Source organism: Excalfactoria chinensis, chromosome 8, assembly GCF_039878825.1.
Source record: "Excalfactoria chinensis isolate bCotChi1 chromosome 8, bCotChi1.hap2, whole genome shotgun sequence".
NCBI classification, from domain to species: Eukaryota; Metazoa; Chordata; class Aves; order Galliformes; family Phasianidae; genus Excalfactoria; species Excalfactoria chinensis.
The window spans coordinates 9917182-9940259 of NC_092832.1; the positions used below are offsets into that span (position 1 = coordinate 9917182).

General features: G+C 38.1%; 1 protein-coding gene across 2 annotated transcripts; it reads left to right on the forward strand.

Moving 5' to 3' along the window:
- The first annotated feature begins 906 nt into the window (after window positions 1-906).
- Window positions 907-21998, forward strand: ZNF326 (zinc finger protein 326). Of its 2 annotated transcripts, XM_072343179.1 has the most exons (13): window positions 907-1062; window positions 1535-1609; window positions 6889-7015; window positions 9081-9486; window positions 12159-12357; window positions 12882-12916; window positions 13813-13900; window positions 15815-15929; window positions 17080-17227; window positions 17455-17554; window positions 18100-18230; window positions 19073-19168; window positions 21278-21998. In XM_072343179.1, the coding sequence occupies exons 1-13, from the start codon at window positions 1047-1049 to the stop codon at window positions 21440-21442; spliced, it is 1701 nt and encodes a 566-aa protein (XP_072199280.1). In that variant the 5' UTR covers window positions 907-1046; the 3' UTR covers window positions 21443-21998. The 2 variants fall into 2 exon arrangements, with proteins under 2 accessions (XP_072199280.1, XP_072199281.1); XM_072343180.1 differs by lacking the exon at window positions 1535-1609.
- The last annotated feature ends 1080 nt before the right edge of the window (window positions 21999-23078 follow it).

The following is a 23078-nucleotide window of genomic DNA, read 5'->3' on the forward strand; positions in this document are numbered from 1 at the left end:
AGAACTGCAGGTTTGATCCAAGCCTGTCATCTATTGAAAAATGAAGTAAGATCCTTTTCCTTGACAAGTTAAGAAATAAGGAGATAATGAATTTGCTTGTCATTACAGCCGGAAATTATGACTATAAGTTGTCCTTAGAAGCAGAGCCCGAGATTTTCTGTGCCAGATGCACCCACAGCTGCTTTCACACGCTACCCCTCCATGGTTTTGTTTTTGTTTTTGTTTGTTTTTGTTTGTTTGTTTTTTTCCCCGAGGTTCTCGGCTGTGGCAGGAGGGCAGTGGTGCCTTGCAACTAAGTTGAAACATAGTCTGCGTTTACCTTTGTCCTGTTTCAGTGTTTCCACGTGGCCTGTTACATAAGATAAATGCCTCCCTCTGGGACCTACAGAGGAACTGGATACACGTTGGGTTCATCGAAAGGGAGGGGATGGCTTCAATAAGAATTGTAGTGCCCTAGAAGGCCAGTGCTTCAGTGTGCGATCACTTGTGTTCCCTATTTTGGGAGAGAAAAAAGAGTGAAACGAAGTTCTTCACTAGTTTGCCCCAGGAAGGCCCGAGGCACCCCAAGGGCCAGCGACACAGGAGGGCAGCGCAGCCATTGCAGGAGGAGAGTTTTCTGCCATAGCCTGTGTGTGTTCAACGAGGGCCGAGGGCACGTCATGGAGAAGAAAGGCGCGGCAAAGTCGCGGCTGTTTCGCCACTGATAACCCCGGCGAGCCTGCAAGCGCGATAAGGCTCGCTGCCATAACGTAAAATGGCGGCTGCCAGCACCTAACATGGCGGCCGCGCAGCCTCGCGCATGACCCCTCAGATCCGGGCACTCCGCGCAGCGCTCATTAAGCGCCACCGCCGGCACCGACCTGCTCCTTTCGGGCCGGGCTGTTCACGTGACGAGGCGCACGGGCCAATCGCCGCGCGTCGTGGCCCCGCTGCCGCGCGCAGGGTCCGCCCCGCCTCGTTGTGGTGGAAGGCGCCATTGACAGAAGCCGGAGTCGCCGCCGCGGCCGCCAGCTGCGTGGGAGCGGGGAGCGGGGCCCGCCGCCGCCATGGACTACGGGGAAGGTGAGAACGCACCCCCAGAGCAAGGGCAGGGCCCGGCCGCCGTCCCCGCTGCCGCCGCGGGGTCCGGCCGCGTCTCAAAATGGCAGCGGCCGCTTTGTTCCGCGCAGGACGGATCCCCATCACCACCACCCACCTCCTCGCCCTCCTGCTCGCCGCCCCTCCCGGGCCGGGGGAGCTGCGGCGGCGGCCGCCGGCGGGAGGGCTGCGCGGGACGAGGGCCTTCCCGGGGCGCGGGCGGGCGGGGGGGGCGCGGGCGGGGGCGGCGCTCGGGGGGTGAACGGGCGGCGGGCGGGCGGCGGGCGGGGGCGCGGGCAGAGCCGGGCCGGGGGGAGCTCGGGGCGAGCTCCGTGAGGGGCCGTGTCAGGAGACCGGAGGTCCGACAGGAGAGAGAGCCGCTCCGCCGCGCCTCCCTGTCTCTCCCCTCCAGTTCTCGCTAAGCACTAAGTCATTCTCACTGACCCATCCTCTCCAGCTGAAGACAGAGATTGGAGATTCCCAGATACCCCCATGCATTGTGGTGTGAACATGCCCAGTGGGTCAGTCTCAGGTATGAGCTATAAATAAATCTAACCTGTAAAAAGCGTTGGGGCTGAACAGTCAGTATTTACGGAAATAATTTAAAAAAGGGTTATTACGAATACGTTGCGCGGTATGACTGCAGATGTTGTGTTCTGGAAGAGGATAGCTGGCTTCATGTTCGTCTTGGGCATGTCAACATGGGCTCCTGCACGTTCCCAGTCAGAGCTGAGGTGTTGAAGGAGTGGGGATGGGAAGAATGCAGACTTTCTATTGACTATGCTTTTTTGCATAAGTCAGTAATTTGCTTTCTTATGGACTACTGTATTTTATTCTTGCAACTTATATTGAAAAGGGTATTGCTGAGGTTTGAGGGTTGTAGAATCATTAATGTTGGAAAAGATCACTAAGATCATCTTGTCCAACCATCAGCCCATCCTGCTGATGTTGGTTGGGGATGGTTCTCCCTTTTATACAGCTGTGGGAAAAATACAGAAGCTAGTTTCTTTTTTATTTGTTTTTAAAGATATTGTACAAGTTTGGGAAGGAAAAACAGAAAGCATATAAATAAATGTGATAGAGCAGAAGTGAGCTTTTGTTTATGTGTTATCAAAATATTACATACATACAGCTGAAAGGAATGCGCAGTTGTAAGATGAGTACGGTTGTGAGTTTAGCAAGACTCAAGTTTAATTTTGACATTTCATGCCAGCATGCAAGCAAGTACTAAAAAGTTGTTAATGGGTTCATATAAAACCTTCGCCATAAACTGTACTTGAGCTTCATTTACAGATAAATAAGTATTTTCTATTGGATCTCTTGATGCACTTGCTGGCTGTTATGTGGAGTAGACACGGATTACAGAAGCATCTTTGGTTGCAGTATGATTGTTTGTATGATGTACTCCTTGAGTCTTAGCTCTTTTACCAATAATACTGTTTTTCATTTAGCTGTCTTCAGAATGAAAGAAGTAAATAATGAAAAGCTCTGGCACTATTTTATTTTATTTTTAATTTCTGTATTGATCCACAATTAAATTTCCCTTAGATATTTTGTAGAAAAGGTTCTTAATTGGCAGTTTTTAATGTCTTATTGGAATGCTAACCATAGTATAACCAGCACCTACTTTTCTGAGATCTGATGATAGTGGCATTAATGAATCTAGGCTCTTCCTATGAGAAGTAACTGATGGAACGTATATTGTACAATTAAATATTACTTCAGTGTATCTCTGTAATACTCTTTCATTTAAGTTATAATTAAGCTGTATGTTACTTATAATAATTAAACAAGTTAATTATGATGTATGCAGCTTTTAAACATCTGACGTTAATGTTTGTGCACTGTATATACCATAGTAAGGATTGAATGAACCTTTGTTTTACCCTGATTCTGTACAGTGGGCTCAAGGCTATTTTGCAGGGGGTCCAGTAGATGGCAACAGAGGCTGAATGTTGAGTGATTTCATCTTTGCCTGGGTCTTGGCTAAGTTCTTCGCGTTGGAAAATTGTAGCCAGTTGGAAGCATGCCTTTCATTGGATGGCTGCTGATGGCTGTGATTCTGCCATTGTCCCTTGCTTATGATTTGGTTGGAGATACGGATGATGTGGCCTGTCAAATACATTTTATGACAATGTTATTTTGGTTTTTATAACTATTGTCCTTGTAATTTGGAGGGGAAAATGACTTTTGCTGCAAATCTGAACATTCATATACGTGGTGCTTTGGTTTACATGGGCCTTAATAATGCTTTAAATCTTCTATATCTAATGACAAGGTTGTGATCTTAAAGTACTAAAAACCAAAAAAAGATGTCAGTGGAAAAAATGCTGCTTACTGTTGCACAGCGGATCCTCGTTGTAGTTATTGTGGTTTACAAATGAAAAATGTTATGGAAAAGTAGATCTTATTTCAGATCTGTAATTGTTTTTATTGTTTTAAAATTATTGAGGTTGTTTGACTGAAATTTTTCATTTTTCATTACTGCAAGAGCTTTCTCCTTCCTTGCATGCTTCATGTGAATAACTCTGTTGGAAACTACACCACTTCTTGGTGCTGTGAACGTGTTCATTGCCTTCTAATCCTAGTTATTTCTTTACAAACATCTGTCTCCTGGAGCCATTTGTACCAATGGATCCTTATTCTTATCTGCTATTTTTTATCATCCTGCTTGTCTTCTTGAGGAAAACTGATCCTTCTTTGTTGTACAATGAGACATCATCTTGCAGCAATTTTAAATGATCTTCCACTAGATCAGGCATTTTTTCGTTTCTTTCCTTAAACTGAAGGAATACACATACACTGGCATTTTAATTTGTAAACTGAACTTGTCTTGTAGTGACCCATATGTTTCTAATCTTAGAGGTAATGTATTTTCACCCCTCTTTGTCTTAACTTTTCTCCCTTTCCCCAAGAACCTTTATGTGTAATTTGGAAATGGGAAGTGGAATTGTTTTTTGCTGTTCTATTTCTGTACTTTAGCTCATTGTCTCATTCACCAGCTGTATTTGTGCATGAGGCTGCTGATGCCAAAACCTGACACATCCCTCCATCAAACAGTTTCAGATACTTAGTCAGTGACTTCATCACTTCAGAGATTTACCCTTTCTTTATAAACCTTAGGAGTGACTGTGAATCACTTTCTTTTTCCTTCTTTTTCTCTTGGAAGTATTGATGGATACAAAGATACAATACTTGAAAGCTTTCCTTTTTAAACAGCTACTCTTTAAACGTAGATAAAACCCAAGTAAAAATCTTCTGAATTGTTCTCAATGTGAGACACTGTACCACTATTCCCAGCTGTGTTTTTCTTTCCCCCCCTGCATTTAAGTACATGCTCTCTCAGCACATGAAATATCCTCCCATTTTGCTTGAATAGTTTTCACTGATAGTCACCTTCTGTGCGTTTCTGCTGGTGATGATAGCTGATAATCACATGATGGTGATTGGGGAGCAGGCTGTAGGCTGAAGAATTGTTCTGTGCAGACGTTTTTATGCTCACTGGCTGGCTTTAGTGAGTAGAAGGAGAATCAAAAGTGGTGAGTGCAATGGGATATTGATGTTGGTGGTCAGGTTTGTGAACTCAGAGACTTTTTATCTTGAGACTAATAATCAAAACTGTACAAGCGATTTGTATTTGGCTGCGTGCAGATAATATTTACTGGCTTCTGTACTCCCCCTTTCCCCTCGTAGGATGAAGCCTATCTGGAGAACACATTTCAAAGTAAAGAAGAACTCAGTGCTTGAAGAAGCATTACACTTGTTATTTGAATGCAGCATCTTTGCCAAGCTCTGGGCACGAAGCATAAATGTTGTAAATCTTCTTTTGTTAAGTTTGCAGCTGGCAAAATGACCAAGTGAGAGGCCAGTGGTTGGAACAATAGGTTCTGCTCAACAGTCTGGAACAGCTAATGGTAAAATTGGAAGAAAATGGTAAAAGCGCCTGTTTGTAGGTCAGGTTGAAGAGTTGTCTGCTTTCTGCCTTGCCCATGTCCTGCGTGTCCCACTGTTCACTTGGGGATTTGAAAGGAATAGCACCAGTACTTCTTGAATATATTTATATGCCTTGCCTGATTGGTAGCTTAGAAACTTTCTGTACCACAGAAATCCACGTAACTTTTCAGTAACAACTTATCAAAGAGCAGCTCTGGGACTTAAATATCTGTTATGAGAAAGCATCCAATTTGTGGGTTTTATTTTTTTCCATTTGTTACCCCCCAGTTTCTTGTAGTAGGAAACAGTGCAGCTGATCGTCTTGTGTCACATCTTTGTACTTCTTTCAACTCCCTGTTAAATCATACAGTGTAGGTAAAAGTACTGCAGTAGGACTGGGTGGGAGCTAGTTGGGTGCTTATGTTAGAAGTTCTATCAGAATTCTTAGTTTAACTTCTTATACTTGAAATTGAAGCTGCGTGATTAGTGTTTTCAGCAGCCTTTTTCCTACTTTTCTTTGTGTCTTTGTAAGTTCCAAATACAGGAATATGGAGTGTGACTTCAGGGTTCTAAAAGTATCATCCTTTGCTTTCTTGAAAGTGCCTGTGCTCACTGAAAGAAAACAACAGCAACAACAAATCTGCATTTCTTGGAGCCCGTTCAGGTTGTTTAAGAACGTCTGTGTAACAGTGTCAGATAAGCGCTACTTGTGGAGTTTTCATTCTTAAGGGATGTAAGAGAGTAACTTGCAACATTGCTCTGGTCTAAAAGAAGTTACAAGCAGGAAATATTGTATATACTTAATTCATTGCTACAGTTATTTCCGTGAAGTTGGTGTGCACACGGAATTACTATGTTTCTTTAAATGGGGAACATTTCTTACTGCTTCAACTGAGTTTATTGTCATTCTGGAAAATCTTGTCTAAACTTGGAGATTTTGAAGTCTAGAAACTACTCTCTCTTGTCACTGTGGGCAAGTCTTTTTGTGGCTATATTTCCGTTCTTCCTACACTTGCTGACTGTCCTTCTTTTCCACTACCTCTTCTAAGAGGCTTGACTTGATAGGCTATTGCCAAATGTTAGTACTGGTCAACACTGGGAAACAGTTTGGATTGCTGGGATGCTGCTGAAGAGCAAATGGTGTATCCTAAAGACTGGATCATGCTTATTAATGCAGATCTATGACACTGTCGTAGGGCTTTTACAGAGGACTTACAATTCTGGGGAGAAACTTGGTTCTTTTGCCAGACTTCCTTACCAGATACGAAGATATCATAAAGTGGCATCAGTTCAGCTATAAAATACAACCATCTTCGTGGAGCTGGTCAGCTGCAGTTCAGTGCTGGTTGTGGTGTTTTTTTTTGTTGGTGCTAGAATGGAGAAAATTCTTTTGAGTGGAGCCTGCATACAGTGTGTGCATAACAGCGTGGTATGCGTTGTGACCTTGAACTAGCACCTCTGTCAACATGTGTTTCTTGTGGCGTTGTATGGCCAGGTGTCTGTGAACTGTTTGTCATACTAGACAGTGGGAAGTGGTCATCATTCTGTGCTAACTAATAATGTTTTCATCAAGCTAATTCATTTTAGTTCTCTTAATTTAACTTGCCTGAACTTCAGCTGATGGAACGATAATCCTGATCTATTCTACAGGAGAAAAAAAAGTTGATTTTGATTTCAATTAAGCGGTCTTTGTATGATGACAAAGATGCACGGCTTCCCTCAGCACAGTACTGAAATTAACTCACAACTGAAAGTTTGGTATTTTGTTTGTAAGCACTGTGGTGAAGATTACATGGTTTATTTAAGAATATAAGCTAGACTACTATATAAGACTTCTTTCTTGCTTTCTTGATAAACATTTTTCTGCTCTTTTTTTAGACATGGACCGTGATTATGGGCATGGAGGCTATGGTGGCCCACGATCCATGGACTCTTACCTTAACCAGTCCTATGGAATGGAGAGTCATGGAGGTGGAGGCGGAGGAGGTGGTGGTGGTGGTAACAGGTAAAATGATCCTTCAGTTCTCCCAAGAATTGATTAAATCCAATTTTAAGTTTAAATCATTCTGCTCTCTAACTTAAGTGTTCCTGAGGCATGTTGTTACGATTTTTTTAATGAACACTTTTGTTCTGAATCTTCTTATTTATCAACTACTGGCAAATATTAAACTGTAAAAGCTAGATTGTAACAATCAACATTTTTGTGGAAATGTTGGACAATGTCTCTTTGGATGAAAATGGATTTTTTTGTTTGTTTGTTTTGTTTGGTAATGGTTAGTAATTTGTAGCTGATTGGCCTGACTTACTGTTTCTGACATAGCAGACCAAACCTAATTGGTTTAGTGCCTTAGACTGAATCTATCAACATTCCGTTTTCAAGGAACATTTAGGATATGTGCTTTTTGGTTTGAATGTGCAGTGCTCAAATGATCTTGGTATTGAATCTGAAAGTCATGTCCAGATTATTTCATTGGCAGGTACTGATTACACTCAAAATTGTGTGCATGTTCTAGGCTGCTTTGTAAGATGGATTGGTCTATAAATATTAAATTTTCTGATGCAGTGGTCTTAAAGTTGTGTATTCAACAGTAGGATATTATTCCCGTTGCTCTTTCAGATAAAAAACATCCAAAAAAAACCAAACAGTGAGAAGCAGCTGATTTGATTTAGGTTTCAGTATCATATTCAAAAAAGCATGCTTTTTGGAGTAGTGTTTCTATCTCAGAGGAAATAACACGTGAAGAAAACTTTGGTAATCTGATGGTTTTCTTGTGTGCGCCTTTGAATTCTTGTCTGACTCTAGTCAGCCTACACAATGATTCTTGTTTGTAGTCACTGCAGTGCCACTGGGCAAGGACAGAACTAAGTAGGTAGGCTGGAGACATGTTGTGTTTTGCTGCATGGTTCTGTTAAACATTTTAGTTCATTTTAATTTGTTTATTGATGTTTATTGATTGACTTAAAAGTCTGAGCAGAGATTCAGGAATGAGCTGTACCTACCATACAGTAATCTGCATATGATTGATGTTGAATGACTTTGAACATGGGAGTATCTCTTGCCATGTAACGTTAATATTGTGCATGGACTCTTTCTGTAGATAGTGTCATTTTCTGTGTAGTTCTGGGTCTTCTGAGACCAAGATGTTTTAAAATGAAGGCGTTCAGTTTCCTGTAGATTCAGACGCTGAGTCTGTTCTAGTTTGTATTTTATCAGTCCAGGGGTTGTCTATCCCAGCTCCTGCTGAATAGCCAACTATGACTCTGTAGGGATACTATGTGTTTCCCTTCCAACTGGTTACACATACTGATGATTTTCAGCCTGACTCTCTCCTAAATAAAACAAACTCTTAGTAAATAGCTAAAGATTTCAGCTCCTTGTTTCTTTACTGTGAAATTTCAAAGGCTGTCTTTTTGTTCACTATGCATGGATTGAGATAGACTTTAAAAATCCTGAGTTGCTAGACTTAATGGTCTGCAAACAAAAGATACTTGTATATTGAAGATGGTGAACCTTTAATGAGATAGTCAATATTACAGGAAAGGAGATTTCCAAAAAGTCTTAATATGAATGGAAGAGCAATTAATTTTTCTTTCAAATCAGAGTTCTGGGATGTTTAAGACTCACAACTGTACCACTAAAAAAAATGTTTTTCTCTCAGTTGAGAGCTGAGCCGCCTTTTAACTGCTATTTAACTGTTAAACTATAAGGGCATGATTTTGGAGAAAGGAGAGTTTGACTGGCCTGTGAATGTCTGCAGGTGATTATTGTCATGAGACTAGGGCTGGGCTCCAATAATATTTAAGCAAATGTTGCTGAAAATTTTAACTAAGCGAAGTTCACGCATACTGAACTTTAGAATTCCTTGTAGCAAAAATGGCTCAGATAGCTTTCTATCTGGTCATAGTGTCATTTGCCCAGCCCTAATCAAGATTAAGCAATAACACAACTGTACAGACCAGTATAGTAGTGAATTGATTTTAGTTGATAAATGTCAACTGATAACTTGTCTTTGAAATGTATAACATTAGTAAGCTTACTTTTTTTTCTCCTCACTGTGCAACTTTTCCAGGTTTGGACCTTATGAGTCTTACGACTCCGGGTCTTCTCTGGGTGGGCGAGATCTGTACAGATCTGGCTATGGTTATAATGAACCCGAACAAAGCCGCTTCGGAGGTAGTTATGGTGGTCGATTTGACAACTCCTACCGGAATAGCCTTGACTCTTTCGGAGGTAGAAACCAGGGCGGGTCTAGCTGGGAAGCACCTTACTCCCGTTCAAAATTGAGGCCTGGGTTTATGGAGGACAGAGGAAGAGAGAGTTACTCTTCCTACAGCAGTTTTTCTTCACCCCATATGAAGCCTGCACCTGTAGGCTCTCGGGGGAGAGGAACGCCTGCTTATCCTGAAAGTGGATTTGGAAGCAGAAACTATGATGCTTTTGGAGGACCATCAACAGGCAGAGGCCGAGGCCGAGGAGTAAGTACAGAATCTTTTCAGATTCTTTTCACTAGACACTCTTTTAAACCCTTTCAAGACCACTGCTATAAAATTGATACACTGTTTGATACAGTGTGTTGTGTTTTTGTTGTCTTTTCTTTTTTTTTTTTGTCCAAGCAAAATATCATGGTTGACGATGTTGTTTACACCTTGAAGCTGTCTTCAAGTAGAACGTAGTCTCTTTCTCTTTTGAAAGTAATGAGTAGTAGAAGACTAGTTGATAAGGTTTATTCAATCTCTCCTTTTGTGTGAAAAGTGAAGATAAAAGTAATAGGTTTGGTCTAAAAGGGATTAAAAGGACTTGCATTTTTCCTTGTAAACACTAGCGTCCTTCTTGCTGGTGGGGAAATTCTTGAATATTGTAAAAGTTTTAATTCAAAGCCATTTGAAGTTTTGAGTAGGTTAAAGGTGCAATGTATGTGCAAAAAAATGAGACCCAGGTTGTGAAATGCTAGAATAGTTTTTGTTTTCCCGTAAAGGTAAAAATCTTAGCTAAACCTTTAATATGTTCAACATGTGCTTGTATATTGAAAAATGCACATGACTTGTGTACTGAAGGAATGATGATGAGGAAATTGTGAAGGTAGGTGGTTAGCTGTTACAGTGATTCTCATTCCAAATTGAAGCATCATTTAAAGGGGCATCATCAACTTGAAATCAGATTCTTTCACAGACTTGAGACTGATTTCCTGATAATGTTCCTCGTCCTCTTAATTGTATGTGTTTTATTTTGCAGCTATATGTTGTGATTCTTTTGCAGTGGCTTCTTTTCTAGTGTAGGTTATAAAAACTATGTTGGTATTAAACATACACACATGGTGGATCATAGTTTGGAGGAGTAATGCTTAATGTTAAATGAGTTAGAGGAAAAATTGGAGAGAATTAAGAAATCATCTTGACAGAAGTATGAACTTTAAGTTGATGGTGTCCCTTTACATTGGTTTTATAATCCCAGTTCTGATATATATACATATATATATTTAATTTCAAAGCACAAAGAGTTCAGTGAGCATTTTTCTGCTTATGTCTCTAGATAAAATTTACCTTTTAAAATTAAGTGTGCCGTATTTCTTTGGGATGAGATTCTTTAATGTTAAACTTTACAACTTGTGTGTAGCTTGAAGTGTAGAGGAAGATGATTTGTTTATTTGTACTGTTTTTTAAAAAGTTCCTAATTGCGTGTTGGTTTTGTTTCAGAAGGTTGAAGCACTTTGCAGCATTCTTGTATACTGTAGTTGCCATATTCAAATTTTAGCTCAGGTTTGCACATGGCTGCTAGCTAGCATGTAGCACGGTATTAGAAATAGCCTAATTGTCTTATTTCTTCACTTGTCAAGCTGAAAGCATTTGATTCCTTAGCTTTGACGCCATCCTTTCAGAACTTGTTTGGATCTGAAAGTTTGGTGCAAAATTTTAACCAAGCAACCTTATTTCTCTTTTGTTTTTGCTTTTTTAAATCTATCTTTGTAGACCTCTGCATTGTCCTTTATTACATAAGAACTAAACCACTTACTATATTTAAAATGCATTGCACCTTTAATAGATACTGTTAAAAAGAAAATAAAAAAGTTCTTGAAATTATTTAAGTGCCTACTTCATATCAAATTTACGTACATATAGTGTAAATATATGTGCTAGGTAGTTCTGTAACTATCTCAACTAAATAAATTAATGTGGAGATCTTGTGCATGGACTTCTGAGTAAGAAAAGTAACCTGTTCTGGTACATTCACTTTATGATTTAAAATCTGCTAATAAAATGGGTATACGTTTTGTGGAGAGTATGTTTGAAGTTGTTTTTATGTTCATTTAACTTTGTTAGTGTAGCAGTAATTTTCTTCTCACAGTGATGGGAATATTTCTGCTTATCCAATGTACCCACCCAGACAATGGGCTCTCTTCTGCCCTTTATAATCAATAAGTTGAGCTAGTATTAAGAAAAGTGTTAGCACTTTGGAGGAAAAAAAAACCAAAAAGGCTACTTAATTTCTTCCTCTTCAGATTACTCAGAGTTTGTTTTTGTGAACAGATATCCATAAATGTCTGTAGAGCATTTCAGGTATGATAGAAAGGCTTAGTCTTTCAAATGAATTTTCATTCCTCTGGCTTGCATGGTTTTTGGACAAAGCACAACTTTTGAATTCACTGTCATGCATCATCCTGGAATGATTAATTAAATTCCTTCAAGTTTATTGCTGGACAACCTTCCTTATTAAGTTTTCAGTCGCTGATCATTGGGCATAAAGAAGTTTGTCTTTTTCTTTTTTTAATGGCTGTTAACTAGAGTATAGGAAAAAAAGTTTTGGTTAGCTCTGTTTTTTTCACAGAAGGGCAAGTCTTTCATGTAGAAAATCTGAAGAGGGAAGCAAAGATGCTAGGCTGAGACTGACAGGCATGTTCATCATCTTGGACAATGGTTCTGAATAAGCAGAAACATAGTTTATATATATGTATATATATATATGCATTTTACTGGACAAACACTCACACAGCCTTTGCACAAAACATTGAAATTGGAAGCTTAAATTTCCCCAGCATTTTGCTCCAGGATGCACGTTTTAGTTTATGGTTTAACTGTAAATACTTGTGCCAAGTAATTGTTATTTTTCTATTGATTTCATATACTAATACCTTCTTTTCACAAATTTCCAGCATATGGGAGACTTTGGAGGAATGCACAGACCTGGAATTGTTGTTGACTATCATAACAAACCCAGCCCTGCAGCAGTTGCTGCAAGAGGAATAAAAAGGAAAATGATGCCACAGCCATACAACAAACCTGGTGGGACATTTATCAAGAAACCCAAAATGACAAAACCTATTTTGAAGTTGACACAGAAAAAATCATCCAGTAAGTGATGAAGTGCCAGCATTAAGTTAAAATAATTGCTAACGAGTAAATAGCAGTAATTTAGTTTTAATATTCAGGAAGTAGTCTGCATGTGCTGTTTTGTAACTGTTGTAACAATTGTGAGAGGCTTAGTGCAGTTTATTAAGACATACTCTGAAAGATGCTCTGAGGAATATTCCGCAGCTGAAAACTAAAAAGTAGATGCCAAGTAGCAGAAAACTGATGCACACAACATGGGGTGTATTTCCTTGTTTTTTGGAGATAGGTAGCAGTGGTTGTCTCTAAAAGTATGGTTATTTGTTTCTATGGATATCTGGTTACAATATGATAAATTGTAGATACAGATTGTCTTAAATGCAGGGTAATTTTTATTTATTTATTTTTTCCTTCTGAATATCTTAACTGTTTTAAAATCAATTGTGATAAAATCAATTTAAATTCAATATTGCTTTCAATTTAAAATCAATAGTGATATTAAACAGAAGTTTTGTATTGTTTATTTCTTCCTTGTTTCATGCTTATAGATACGAAGTCATCTTTCCAGGATTCTACTATAGAGGTAAGACACTCAGAACTGGAAGATGTTTGATTAGTTTAGAAGTTTGTACAGTATACCTTAACACAGGTAATTATTAAGCTAGAGTTATTTAAAAGCTAAGCATTTAATTATGAAAGTTTTTGTAAACTTTTTTTCCCCTTCATTTTATCTTAAACTATCTCATTTTGGTGGTGGCATAAAATCTTACTGACTTTGATTGAATAGTGTAACTTGTGCTATACCTTGTGAAAAGTGAATTTGAAATGTATTTGTAGACTTACAGGATATTCTTGTAATACAGCTGTGATATGAACACTTCCCATATTGTTATGGGCAGTCAGCTTGATTTCATATACCTGTGACCTGCTTGGGGTTAGGAAGTTCAAGTACAAAATGATGGGAAATACTCAAGTGAGGGAGAATGGATCAAAAATGAGGCATGAGAGAAAGTAAATGGAAAGGAGGTCACTGTTAACAAATGGTCTTTGGTAAGGTGCAAAGATTAGTTCCCATGTACAGAAAGATCAGTTGCAACAGTATACAAGAAATGTGAATATTTAGCTCAGGGTATATATCTTTTCTCTGTGTTGAGACTGAAACATCATTTCCTTCTTGTTGAGTGGAGGTATTAACATATTCTCAACAAAGTACTTATAAGTTTGAGTTGGAAGTCAGAAGGCTTATGTAGAAGGTGGTATTTTGCTTCTGGAATTAATTCATAAAGATATTAATGTATTAATGATTAATGTATAATTTGAGGTGGTTGTACATTAAGACTGTATATAGTTACTTTGTGCACTTTATCATATTTGATTAAAGTGAGAAAGTAACAAATTATTTGAATTTAAGTGGCAAATTGTTTTTTGGGTTTAGAATGATGTTGCATCTTTTTCATGAAATTTGTGGTTTTAAATTAGGAAATCGAAGTGGACACAAGTGGTGCAGTTGTTATATATGAAGACTTTACAAGAGATGCTTATGACGTTGGGTATCAGACTTTTGGAGGTAAGTCAGTTGGCTTTGTCAGGTACGGTTTTGTAGGTGTTTTTTTGTGTGCAACTCTGAATAGATTTAGTGTATATGTATGACTTCTAATAATTACTGTACAGCATGACTTGTTTTTAATGGATTTTATGTATTTAGGGCATGGAGATGAACATGGTCTGTAACATCTATCCATTGCTTATTCTCTTTACATGCCTATTGCGTCTCTGCATTCTAATTCTTGTTTTGGATCATTTATCCAAATTTAGTTATTTTAAAAATTCTACGCATCTTTCCACTGCTTAAAAATTGGTGCAAGTACAATGGATGGAAGTGGGAGCCTCACTGTGTGGTACCAGCTTGTGTGTAGGCACAGGCTTCTATTTCCCCAGCTTGTAACAGAATGGGTGTTTTAAGTTTCTAAGCTTGAGGAGTATGATGCAGGCTACTTGACTCCACAGAATGTTGTACTGTTTCTGCAGCAGTACAACGAGTGATTCTTTGGATGCTTCAGGGATTGGTGGTAAGACACTAAGTACAATTGAAATACTGAGGCCTGTGGAAACTCTGTTGTTTGTTTTTAATTTGCATTTTTTTAAAGTGAACTTTTATAATAATAAAAAGAACCCAGCAGTTTTGGATAGAAGTTTTTCTTGTGTTTGGATCAGATCAAATTTTTTCAACTGCTACAAAATGGAGGTACTGGAGCAGGTCCAGAGAATGGCAACGAGTCTCGTGAAGGACTTGGAGAATCAGCCCTACGAGGAGAGGCTAAGGAAGCTGGGGCTGTTTAGTCTGGGAAAAAGGAGGCTGAAGGGAGACCTTATCGCTCTCTTCCAGTACCTGAAAGGTGATTACAGTGAGAGTGGGGCAGGTCTCTTCTCACTAGTGACAAGTGACAGGACGAGGTGAAATGGCCTCAAGTTGCGCCAGGGCAAGTTTAGGAAGAACTTTATAGAAAGGGTAGTTAGGTACTGGAATAGGCTCCCCAGGGAGGTGGTTGAATTGCCATCCCTGAATGTGTTTAAGAGCCGTTTGGATGTGGTACTCAGGGATATGATTTAGCAGAGGGTTTTTAGAGATAGGGTGCTGGTTAGGCTGCGGTTGGACTTGATGATCTTCAAGGTCTTTTCCAACCTGGGTAATTCTATGATTCTATGAAAATGCAAAGATTCAGCATAAATCAGGAATGAAGGGTAAACTGTTAATCATTAGAAATGTTTTCAATCTCAGTGAGATTTCTAAACCTGCAGAGCTTTTCACAAATCTCCAGTTTTCTTATATTATGCTGCTGTAGGTTCCTTTCTGATGTTATTTGGATGCAGGCAGATTATATTATATATATTATATGTTTTATATATACATATAGTGTGTATGGGAAGAATAAGCAATTCCTTTTTTACTGCTCTGAAACAACTCACTGAAGTATATTCTAATATTCTCACTGTTCTAGGCTTTAGAAGTAAACATAGTACATTTCTGCAAAAGATCTGTGTCTTTGTAAGTCTCCAGTGTTGCTAAAACATTTTGTAGTCGTTTGTCTATGCTCTTACATATGTGCTAGATTATAGTTTAACAAAGTTTTTTTGCTGGTGCTTTTTTGTGTGCCTTTTTCTGGTTACTTACTTGGAAAGGCCTTTAATAACAAGGCACAGCAAAAGAGGATTTGATTTACTCTAAATTTTCTTTTGTAAGAGTAATCTAGAACTGTTTGAAGTAGATGTTTTAATTTGTCTTCTGTAATAGAGGGAAAGAGAACTTCTATGGCATTTAAATAGCCTCTCAAACAATTTTGGTATAGGTCCTAAATCTGCATTTTTGACTATTTTGTGGGTGTCTGTGGTGGAAACTTGGAAGGCAAATACTTTCCCTGGAAAGATGGATTTTTTTGAGGGGTGGTTCATAATGTTTTAAAATCTTTCTGTGTATGTTAAGATTCCAAAGGAGAAGGTAAAAGTGAAGAGGAGGAAAAGCGACGAATTGAGGCTAGAAGAGAGAAGCAAAGGCGTAGAAGGGAAAAAAACAGCGAGAAATACGGTGATGGATACAGGTTTGTATTGTAACTTCTGCCTTGTGTGCTTTGGTTTTCTTCTGCCTTATTCTGCAAGAATGTCTTTGTTCCTGAAAGGACCTTTTGGACTGATTTTATATGAAAAATGAATCCAACAAACACACAGAAATAAACAGCATCCAAATTTCTTGATTTAGAAGACTTGGATATTCAGCTCTGGGACCCAAAGCATGAGAAAGAGACGTGGACCTGTTAGAGAGGGCCCTCTCCACAAGGGTGATTAGGTTAAGAGAGCTGGGATCATTTAGCCTATAGAAAAGAAGTCTCTTTGGGGAGACCTTATAGTGACTTTATTGTACTTAAAGGGGCCGATAAGAAAGATGAGGGACTTTTTGTTCAAGGTTGTTGGGAGAGGACAAGGGGTAACAGTTTTTCTGTAATAGAGAAGATTTTGATTAGAGATTGGTGAAGAAATTCTTCATGATGAGGATGGTAAGGCACTGGCATAGGCAGCCCAGAGAAGCTGGGGATACCTCATCCCTGAGCAGTGTTCATGGCCAGATTGGGTGGGACTTTGAGTAACTTGATCTAGTGGGAGGTATGCCTGCCCATGACAGGATGGCTGGAATATTTTAAAGGGTGATATTTTAAAGTCCCTTCCAACCCAAGATGTTTTATGGTTCACTTTACTACTGCTGTATCAGGAAGTTTGTGAATTACTAACCTCTTCCTGACAAATGCATCACTGAACACTTAAGAACCAGCTTAGAATGGTACTGCTTTTGAAGTATGTGTTTCAGTTAGACAAATTTATATTAGTGCTGACTTAAGCTGATATGAAACTGACCTCATTCAGTTTTGATATGTATAGTGAGCTGTTTTGTAGCAAAAAATACTTAGGTAGTTCTAGAACTTATAAGCATGCTTCACTGTACCAAAACTGACTTTAAAATGTCTAGCAGTTTTTCTCCTACATAAATAGTTTATTAGTCTTAGAGTAGCTCTTCTTTATAATTGGGTCTTGTAGTAGATATGCTTTTTAATGGGCTGGACTGTTTTTTTTTCATTTAGACTTCTGTATGGGATACTTTTCCTATTCCATTTCTGATTAGTTTTGTGAAGTCTTCATTCTTGTGAGGGAAGAATGTTTCTTTAATAGTAATATTATTTCTTGCATTTCTCTTGCTAGAATGGCATTTACTTGCTCATTTTGCAAATTTCGAACGTTTGAAGAAAAAGAAATTGAATCCCATCTGGAGAGTGCAGCTCACCAGGAAACACTGGATCATATTCAGAAACAAACCAAATTTGACAAAGTAGTGATGGAGTTTCTTCATGTAAGACAAGGGATTTTTATTTTTTTTACTTGCAAAATACTTTTTCATTAGAGTTTAGTTAGAATATATTATTTAGTCTTCAAAATGTGCTTCATTTATCGTTATTGTTACTATTAAATTTAATATTATTCTGAGTAATATTTTAACCATATTTCACCCGTATGTTCCTACTGGAACTTAAATAATCATGTGTTACATGTGTAACTGTTTTCTCTGATTCTTTGTAGGAGTGCATGGTGAATAAATTTAAGAAGACAGCTATGCGTAAACAACAGACTAGTAACCAAACGGAAAATGCTCAAGCTGTTGAAAAAGATATCATGGAAGGTAAGTGAATGCTCCTTATTTGGTAGCACATGCTGTGGAGATCAGGCTTGGAGAAACAAGGAAAATCAACTATTAATATCAGGGCTGAAACTAATTCAGCTTCTTTGTGAAAAGTTGAGGGCTTCAAGGTTTATTTGTTGTATTAAAATATGTGTTAAGGATATTGGTTATTTTAGATTTTAAAAACCAGGTGGTATTTGAGGGAGTTCAAATTTCTGATTGTTGTAACATTGTTTTCCTCTATTTAGGCAGGTAGGTATTTTAGGTTTTATAACTTCAGGCATCAAACATAATTGTCTGAGTCTTATGTATAGTCTGTCAAGAGAAGGAATTGCAGTATCCAGATAATGTTGAAAGAGGATGTACTTTATCTTCAGTGAGCCAAGTTTTGATGCCTGAATTTGCATGAATGTTCCCTTGTTGGTTCAGTTTGACAGTTTAACAACTGAAAGTTCTAACTATCCTGGTATAGAATGGCTAATCCCTCTTCTAGTCTCTGGAATGACACATGTCACGTTAATGACTTGTTACATGTTCTTTGGCAGGGGTTACTGCTGATGACCATATGATGAAAGTTGAGACTGTTCACTGCAGTGCTTGCAGTGTATATGTTCCTGCATTGCACAGTTCTGTTCAGCAGCACTTAAAGTCTCCTGATCACACAAAAGGAAAACAAGTAAGATACAGCATGTTACTTAAAAAGAATAATATTAATAGTAAAGATATGATCTTATGGTAGATGAGCAGAGTAAGTCATTTCTAAACTATATTAGCATTATTTCTCTAAAAATCTTGAATGCCCTTTGTAAACTTGATGCCTCATTAAGTAGCTGGCATTTGAACACCTACAGTTAATGAAAAGTTGGTGTACTTGATAGCTGTCAATAGTGAATTCTGAGAAGGTTACTAGGAATGACTGTAAGGTTTCATTTTAGGTTTTTGTTTTTTGCTGCCATGAAGTGTCAGACTCTTATTCAAATTGAAACTGTAAAACTTATTTGCAGTAAGAGAACAAAACTGATGTCTTTATTTGATTGTCTGTTATCCTTTTAATGTGAAAAAGGTGAAAGCAGTGTAGAATTAGCAGCGGTATGGATTTGGGTTCTGTTATAGTTTATGACGTGCTTCTAATGTTGGTAGAAGAGTTAAAGAGTAGCGTGAAGAGAAAAATCATTTCAGCTGTCACAATAAGTTGGATTTCCAAACGGACATATTGCTTGAGCTTTTTTAATGATGAACTGTATTAGGCTGTGATGGAGAAATATATATGTTGTCTATAGGTGAGGATAGGTAGGTAACTAGGAATAGACAGGTGCGTCATTGTAGTTTGTTGTATAAGACTTAAATGCTATCAAACTTAATTCAGTTTATTATGTAGTTTGGACTTAAATGCCAGAAGTAAGCATTTCATCTTCTGTTACTTTCATGATTTACCTTACAGAAACAGACCACAAATTGAAATATGTGACAATTGAAACAGGTTTATAGTAGTTATTCACTATAAAATCTATTTCCCAGGCCTACAGAGAACAAATAAAAAGGGAGAGTGTTCTTACTGCTACCAGTATCTTGAATAATCCAATAGTCAAGGCACGATATGAGCTGTATGTGAAGGTAAGATGTGAATAAGAAAAATAAACTGCTGTCATCTGTAACATCTGTGACATCAACATTTCATCCACGTGGTTGGAATTTAACCTCAGTACCCTGTCTCCTGTTTCTGCCATCTTGGTTGTTCACAAACTGACTGTACTGTAATGTATTTTCCCAGTCTCACATCACTATCTTAAATCGCAGAATCACAGGGTCATTGAAAGGGACCTGCAAAGGTTAACTTGTCCAACTTCCCTGCAATAGGCCAGGTTGCTGAGGCTTTAATGCCATGCTGTCTGTGTATCCTATCAAGCACATCAACCAAGGCTGTATGCAAATCTGCAGAGGTGTTCAGCTTCTGAGTACCACCTGTCCCACGCTGGTGGGGAGGAGCACCAAGCCGCACTGTGGGGCCACAGGCTTTAGCTTAGTTTATTTGCAGAAAATGTGTCCACTTTCAGATTCACGAGTTACATTTCTGATATTGCATTTATACATGTATCTGGTCAATATTTGATCAGTCATTGATATGAAATCAAGATTTAGGAAAATATTAGCAGTGGCATTACACAATACTAACTGTAGAACACAAAGCACTTTACAGATGAGTTGATTCTTGTTCAGAAGCCAAGACTCCTATGTAGACTTTGCAGTAAAGTACCATATATGCTTCTTGTCTAATATTCCACAGCATTTCTAGAGTTTGTGGAAGTTTACAGAAGTAGTTGTGATAAAAAACTTTAAAAGGCTTGGCAGCCTGCATTGTAAATCCACAGCTTGACAAATATAGGTGAACTCATTTTGGCAAAAATGTTTTGTTTTTTCTTTTCTGTCCAGATATGTAGCTTGTAGCTTTCCTTGTGCCTAACCAATGGATTCTTTTAGAAAAAGCAGTTTTGCCTTGCAGGAATATGAGCAATGCAGAGTTTAACTGTAATCTAGAAGATCAAATTTAGTTGGCTCTGAGCAGTTGTGGATGATGGGATGCATGAATTGGTTTCAGACAACTTCTCTAGGAAGAAGAAAAGGTGGCAACCAGCTATCACAGCTTCAAATACTTGCTTGTATTTCCAACTGTCTCTGCTGGTATTTTTTATGGCTTGATGTGTGTATGTGTTGTCCCTTACAGCCCCCTAGTGGGGGATTGATGGGATGAAGGATGGAAACTTGCTGTTCGTCAGCTGATAAAGGCAAGATTGTCTTCTCAAAGAGGGTGCTGCCATTTTCAGAATGCTCACCATTGGTGTTTCTTGAATATAATACAACACTTGCTCAGTGAGACGTGTACAGCTTCTGGTTATGCAATTCCCTTTATACACTTATCTCAATGTATAAAGAACTGCAGATGGAAAGAGTCAGTTGAGTAAACTTGGTACAAGTCTGAAAGGCAGGTAATGAATTTCATCAATTTCTTGACAAACAGAACAAAACTGCAAGTCAGCAACTTCTGATTATTTTTTTTTGTTAATGACTATTAATACAGTTTAATGAGCACTGGGTTTCTCTGTGCAAAGTAGTGAATCCCAATGTAGTGAGTTGTTGGTGTCATTTTTACATCAGTGTTGCTCTGTCAGCTGTTTGAAGATGAAGGGGCAAAGAAGCTCCTAATATCTCATGTTAACTCTTTATTATTGATTATTCATAGTGTTTAAACAGCTGAAAAAAGTGAAAATTGAGGTACATCTTGCACATAATTATCCTATGAAATAGAGGGGGGGAAAAAAAGCAACTAGAATGGCGATGTATTCAAAATGTTCTCTGAAGGTGTCTGCTTGATAACTTTTCCGGATCAGCAATGAAATGAATTTTAGTCTAGTCAATGTAATTTAATTTATTTATGGAATTGTTTGCCTTTGGTGAGGTTATTTGGAATTAACAGCGAATAAAGAAAAGAAGGAATTCTTTAATATCCAGATTTTATTTGAATGTTGGGGAAAGGAAGCATCTGTAGGTCTTAGGTAAAAAGATTCAGAAATTTAAAAATGTGATTTTAATTTACTGAGTGATGAATGTTGTGTTTTTATATACTTGGGTTTTTTTTTGAAGTGCCGCTTCAATCACCGAAATGACAAACGTTGCTTTAGTTTGTTTGGATCAAATATTTGAAGTGTTTTATATTTTCTCCTCCAGGGTGAAAATCCTTTTGAAATCAATGATCAGGCTCAGGAGCAGCAGACAGAAGAAGAAGAGAAGACTGAGGAGCCAGCTGAGGGTGAGGAAGAAGAAGAGGAAGAAGAAGAGGAAGAAACTGAAGAGCAAACTGATTTTACTTTAGACCACACTGAAGATAATTAAATGCAGAAAATGAGGAAAAAAAATATTGGGGGGGGGCAAAAAAGCTTTTCCTTTCTGCTCTAAAGTGGCTAAGACTTTTTAATAGTCTCAAATGAACGTTGTTGAAGAATCCCCACCCTATGCATGCATTCCATTCTGTGGAGAACTTGTTTATATAATTCCTCTGTGTTTCTGATTTTGTTGAAAATGAAATTAAGATTATTTTAGTTGAGCTTTTTATAGCAAACTGACTGTTAAAGCTGATTAAACATTGTGTTGTATATTTTTTTAAGCTTCCTATTTTTTTGATGTGTGCATTGAAAGTTGGATATAATAGTTTTTGATCTAATCAATTGGAAGGGTCGTCTGGGGGTAAATATATTTTAAATGCTGTATGTCATAAGCTTATATTTACCTCAATACAGAAAGAGTAAACTTCAGAAATTGTGCTGTTGAGTGTGGCTGTTTTGGGAACTGCATTGCACTCTGTATAATAGAATATGTGTTATAATATGCCTTGTAGCTTTTTGTGATAAAATGTACTGGTTTGTAGTAATAAAACATGTAAGAAATGTTACTGTTTGAAGTGTTAAGTATCTCAAGGATTTCCCTTTGCAGACTACCAAACAAGCTTTGAATCAAATCTTAATTGATACTATGATTATTTAGAAGTTTATCTTACTGTTTGTTGTTTGTTTTTGTTTCTTTTTATGTGTTCAGACTATACCTAGCTTTTTCATCTTAATATGATAATATTAATAGAAATAACTGCATAATTTCTTGCAGCCATCATGGGGATTTTTTCCAAGATGTCATCATATGTGCAGTTTGTGCTCCTTTCTTTTGGAGAACATTTGTGTTAAATTGTAGCCATTGCTGAGTGCATGTGAGGAAGGCAGAGTGGGATTTGCTTCCTACTAGTTAGTGTGGCTTGTTTGGCAGCTGATCGCTCATCTTTGTGATCTGTTTGTAGATCTCTTGTTGTATGGGCTGATTCCTTCCTAGACAGTGTAATAAGAACTGTGGCAGTGCTCTAGAAACTGGCATGAGCTTTCACATGACAACTATTTTTTGGTGACAGTTCAGAGAGCTGAGATGCTGCCCAAATTTCTGCAAGTGTTTTTTTGTTATTGTAGGCATATTTGCTGTTGCCCCAGGATCTGTTAACTCTATGCATTCTTGACCTAACGTATAATCTAAAATGTTTGTGTGGGTTTTTTTTCTATATGTTGTCAATTCTATTCATGAAGCCTATTAAGTGAGAGCCCAAATGACTTTTTTTTTGGATGGCGGATGCTGATTTTAGTGTACATAATTGCTTTTTTTCTGTAGGTTTAGAAGGAACTTCTGATGGTGCTCTGTGTCTCTTCTGTATCTAATCTTTCACAACATTCAGTTAACTTCCTGCATGGTATTAAAGCATGGAAATAATTTCAGATGGAGAGATCGAAGGTCCCTTTTCCAATTACAAATAGTTCTGGTAAGGTGTGCACACACTGGGTTATTCCAGACTGAGTTGAGATTGCATTTGTTTGGTTTAGAATCTCAAGAATAAAGTGCACAGTTCTAGGCAGTTCTGGATGAAGGTGCCCATGAGAATACACGGATGTGTTTATTTATACTTTCTTGTTAATGGACACTTCCAGTTTCCTTTGCA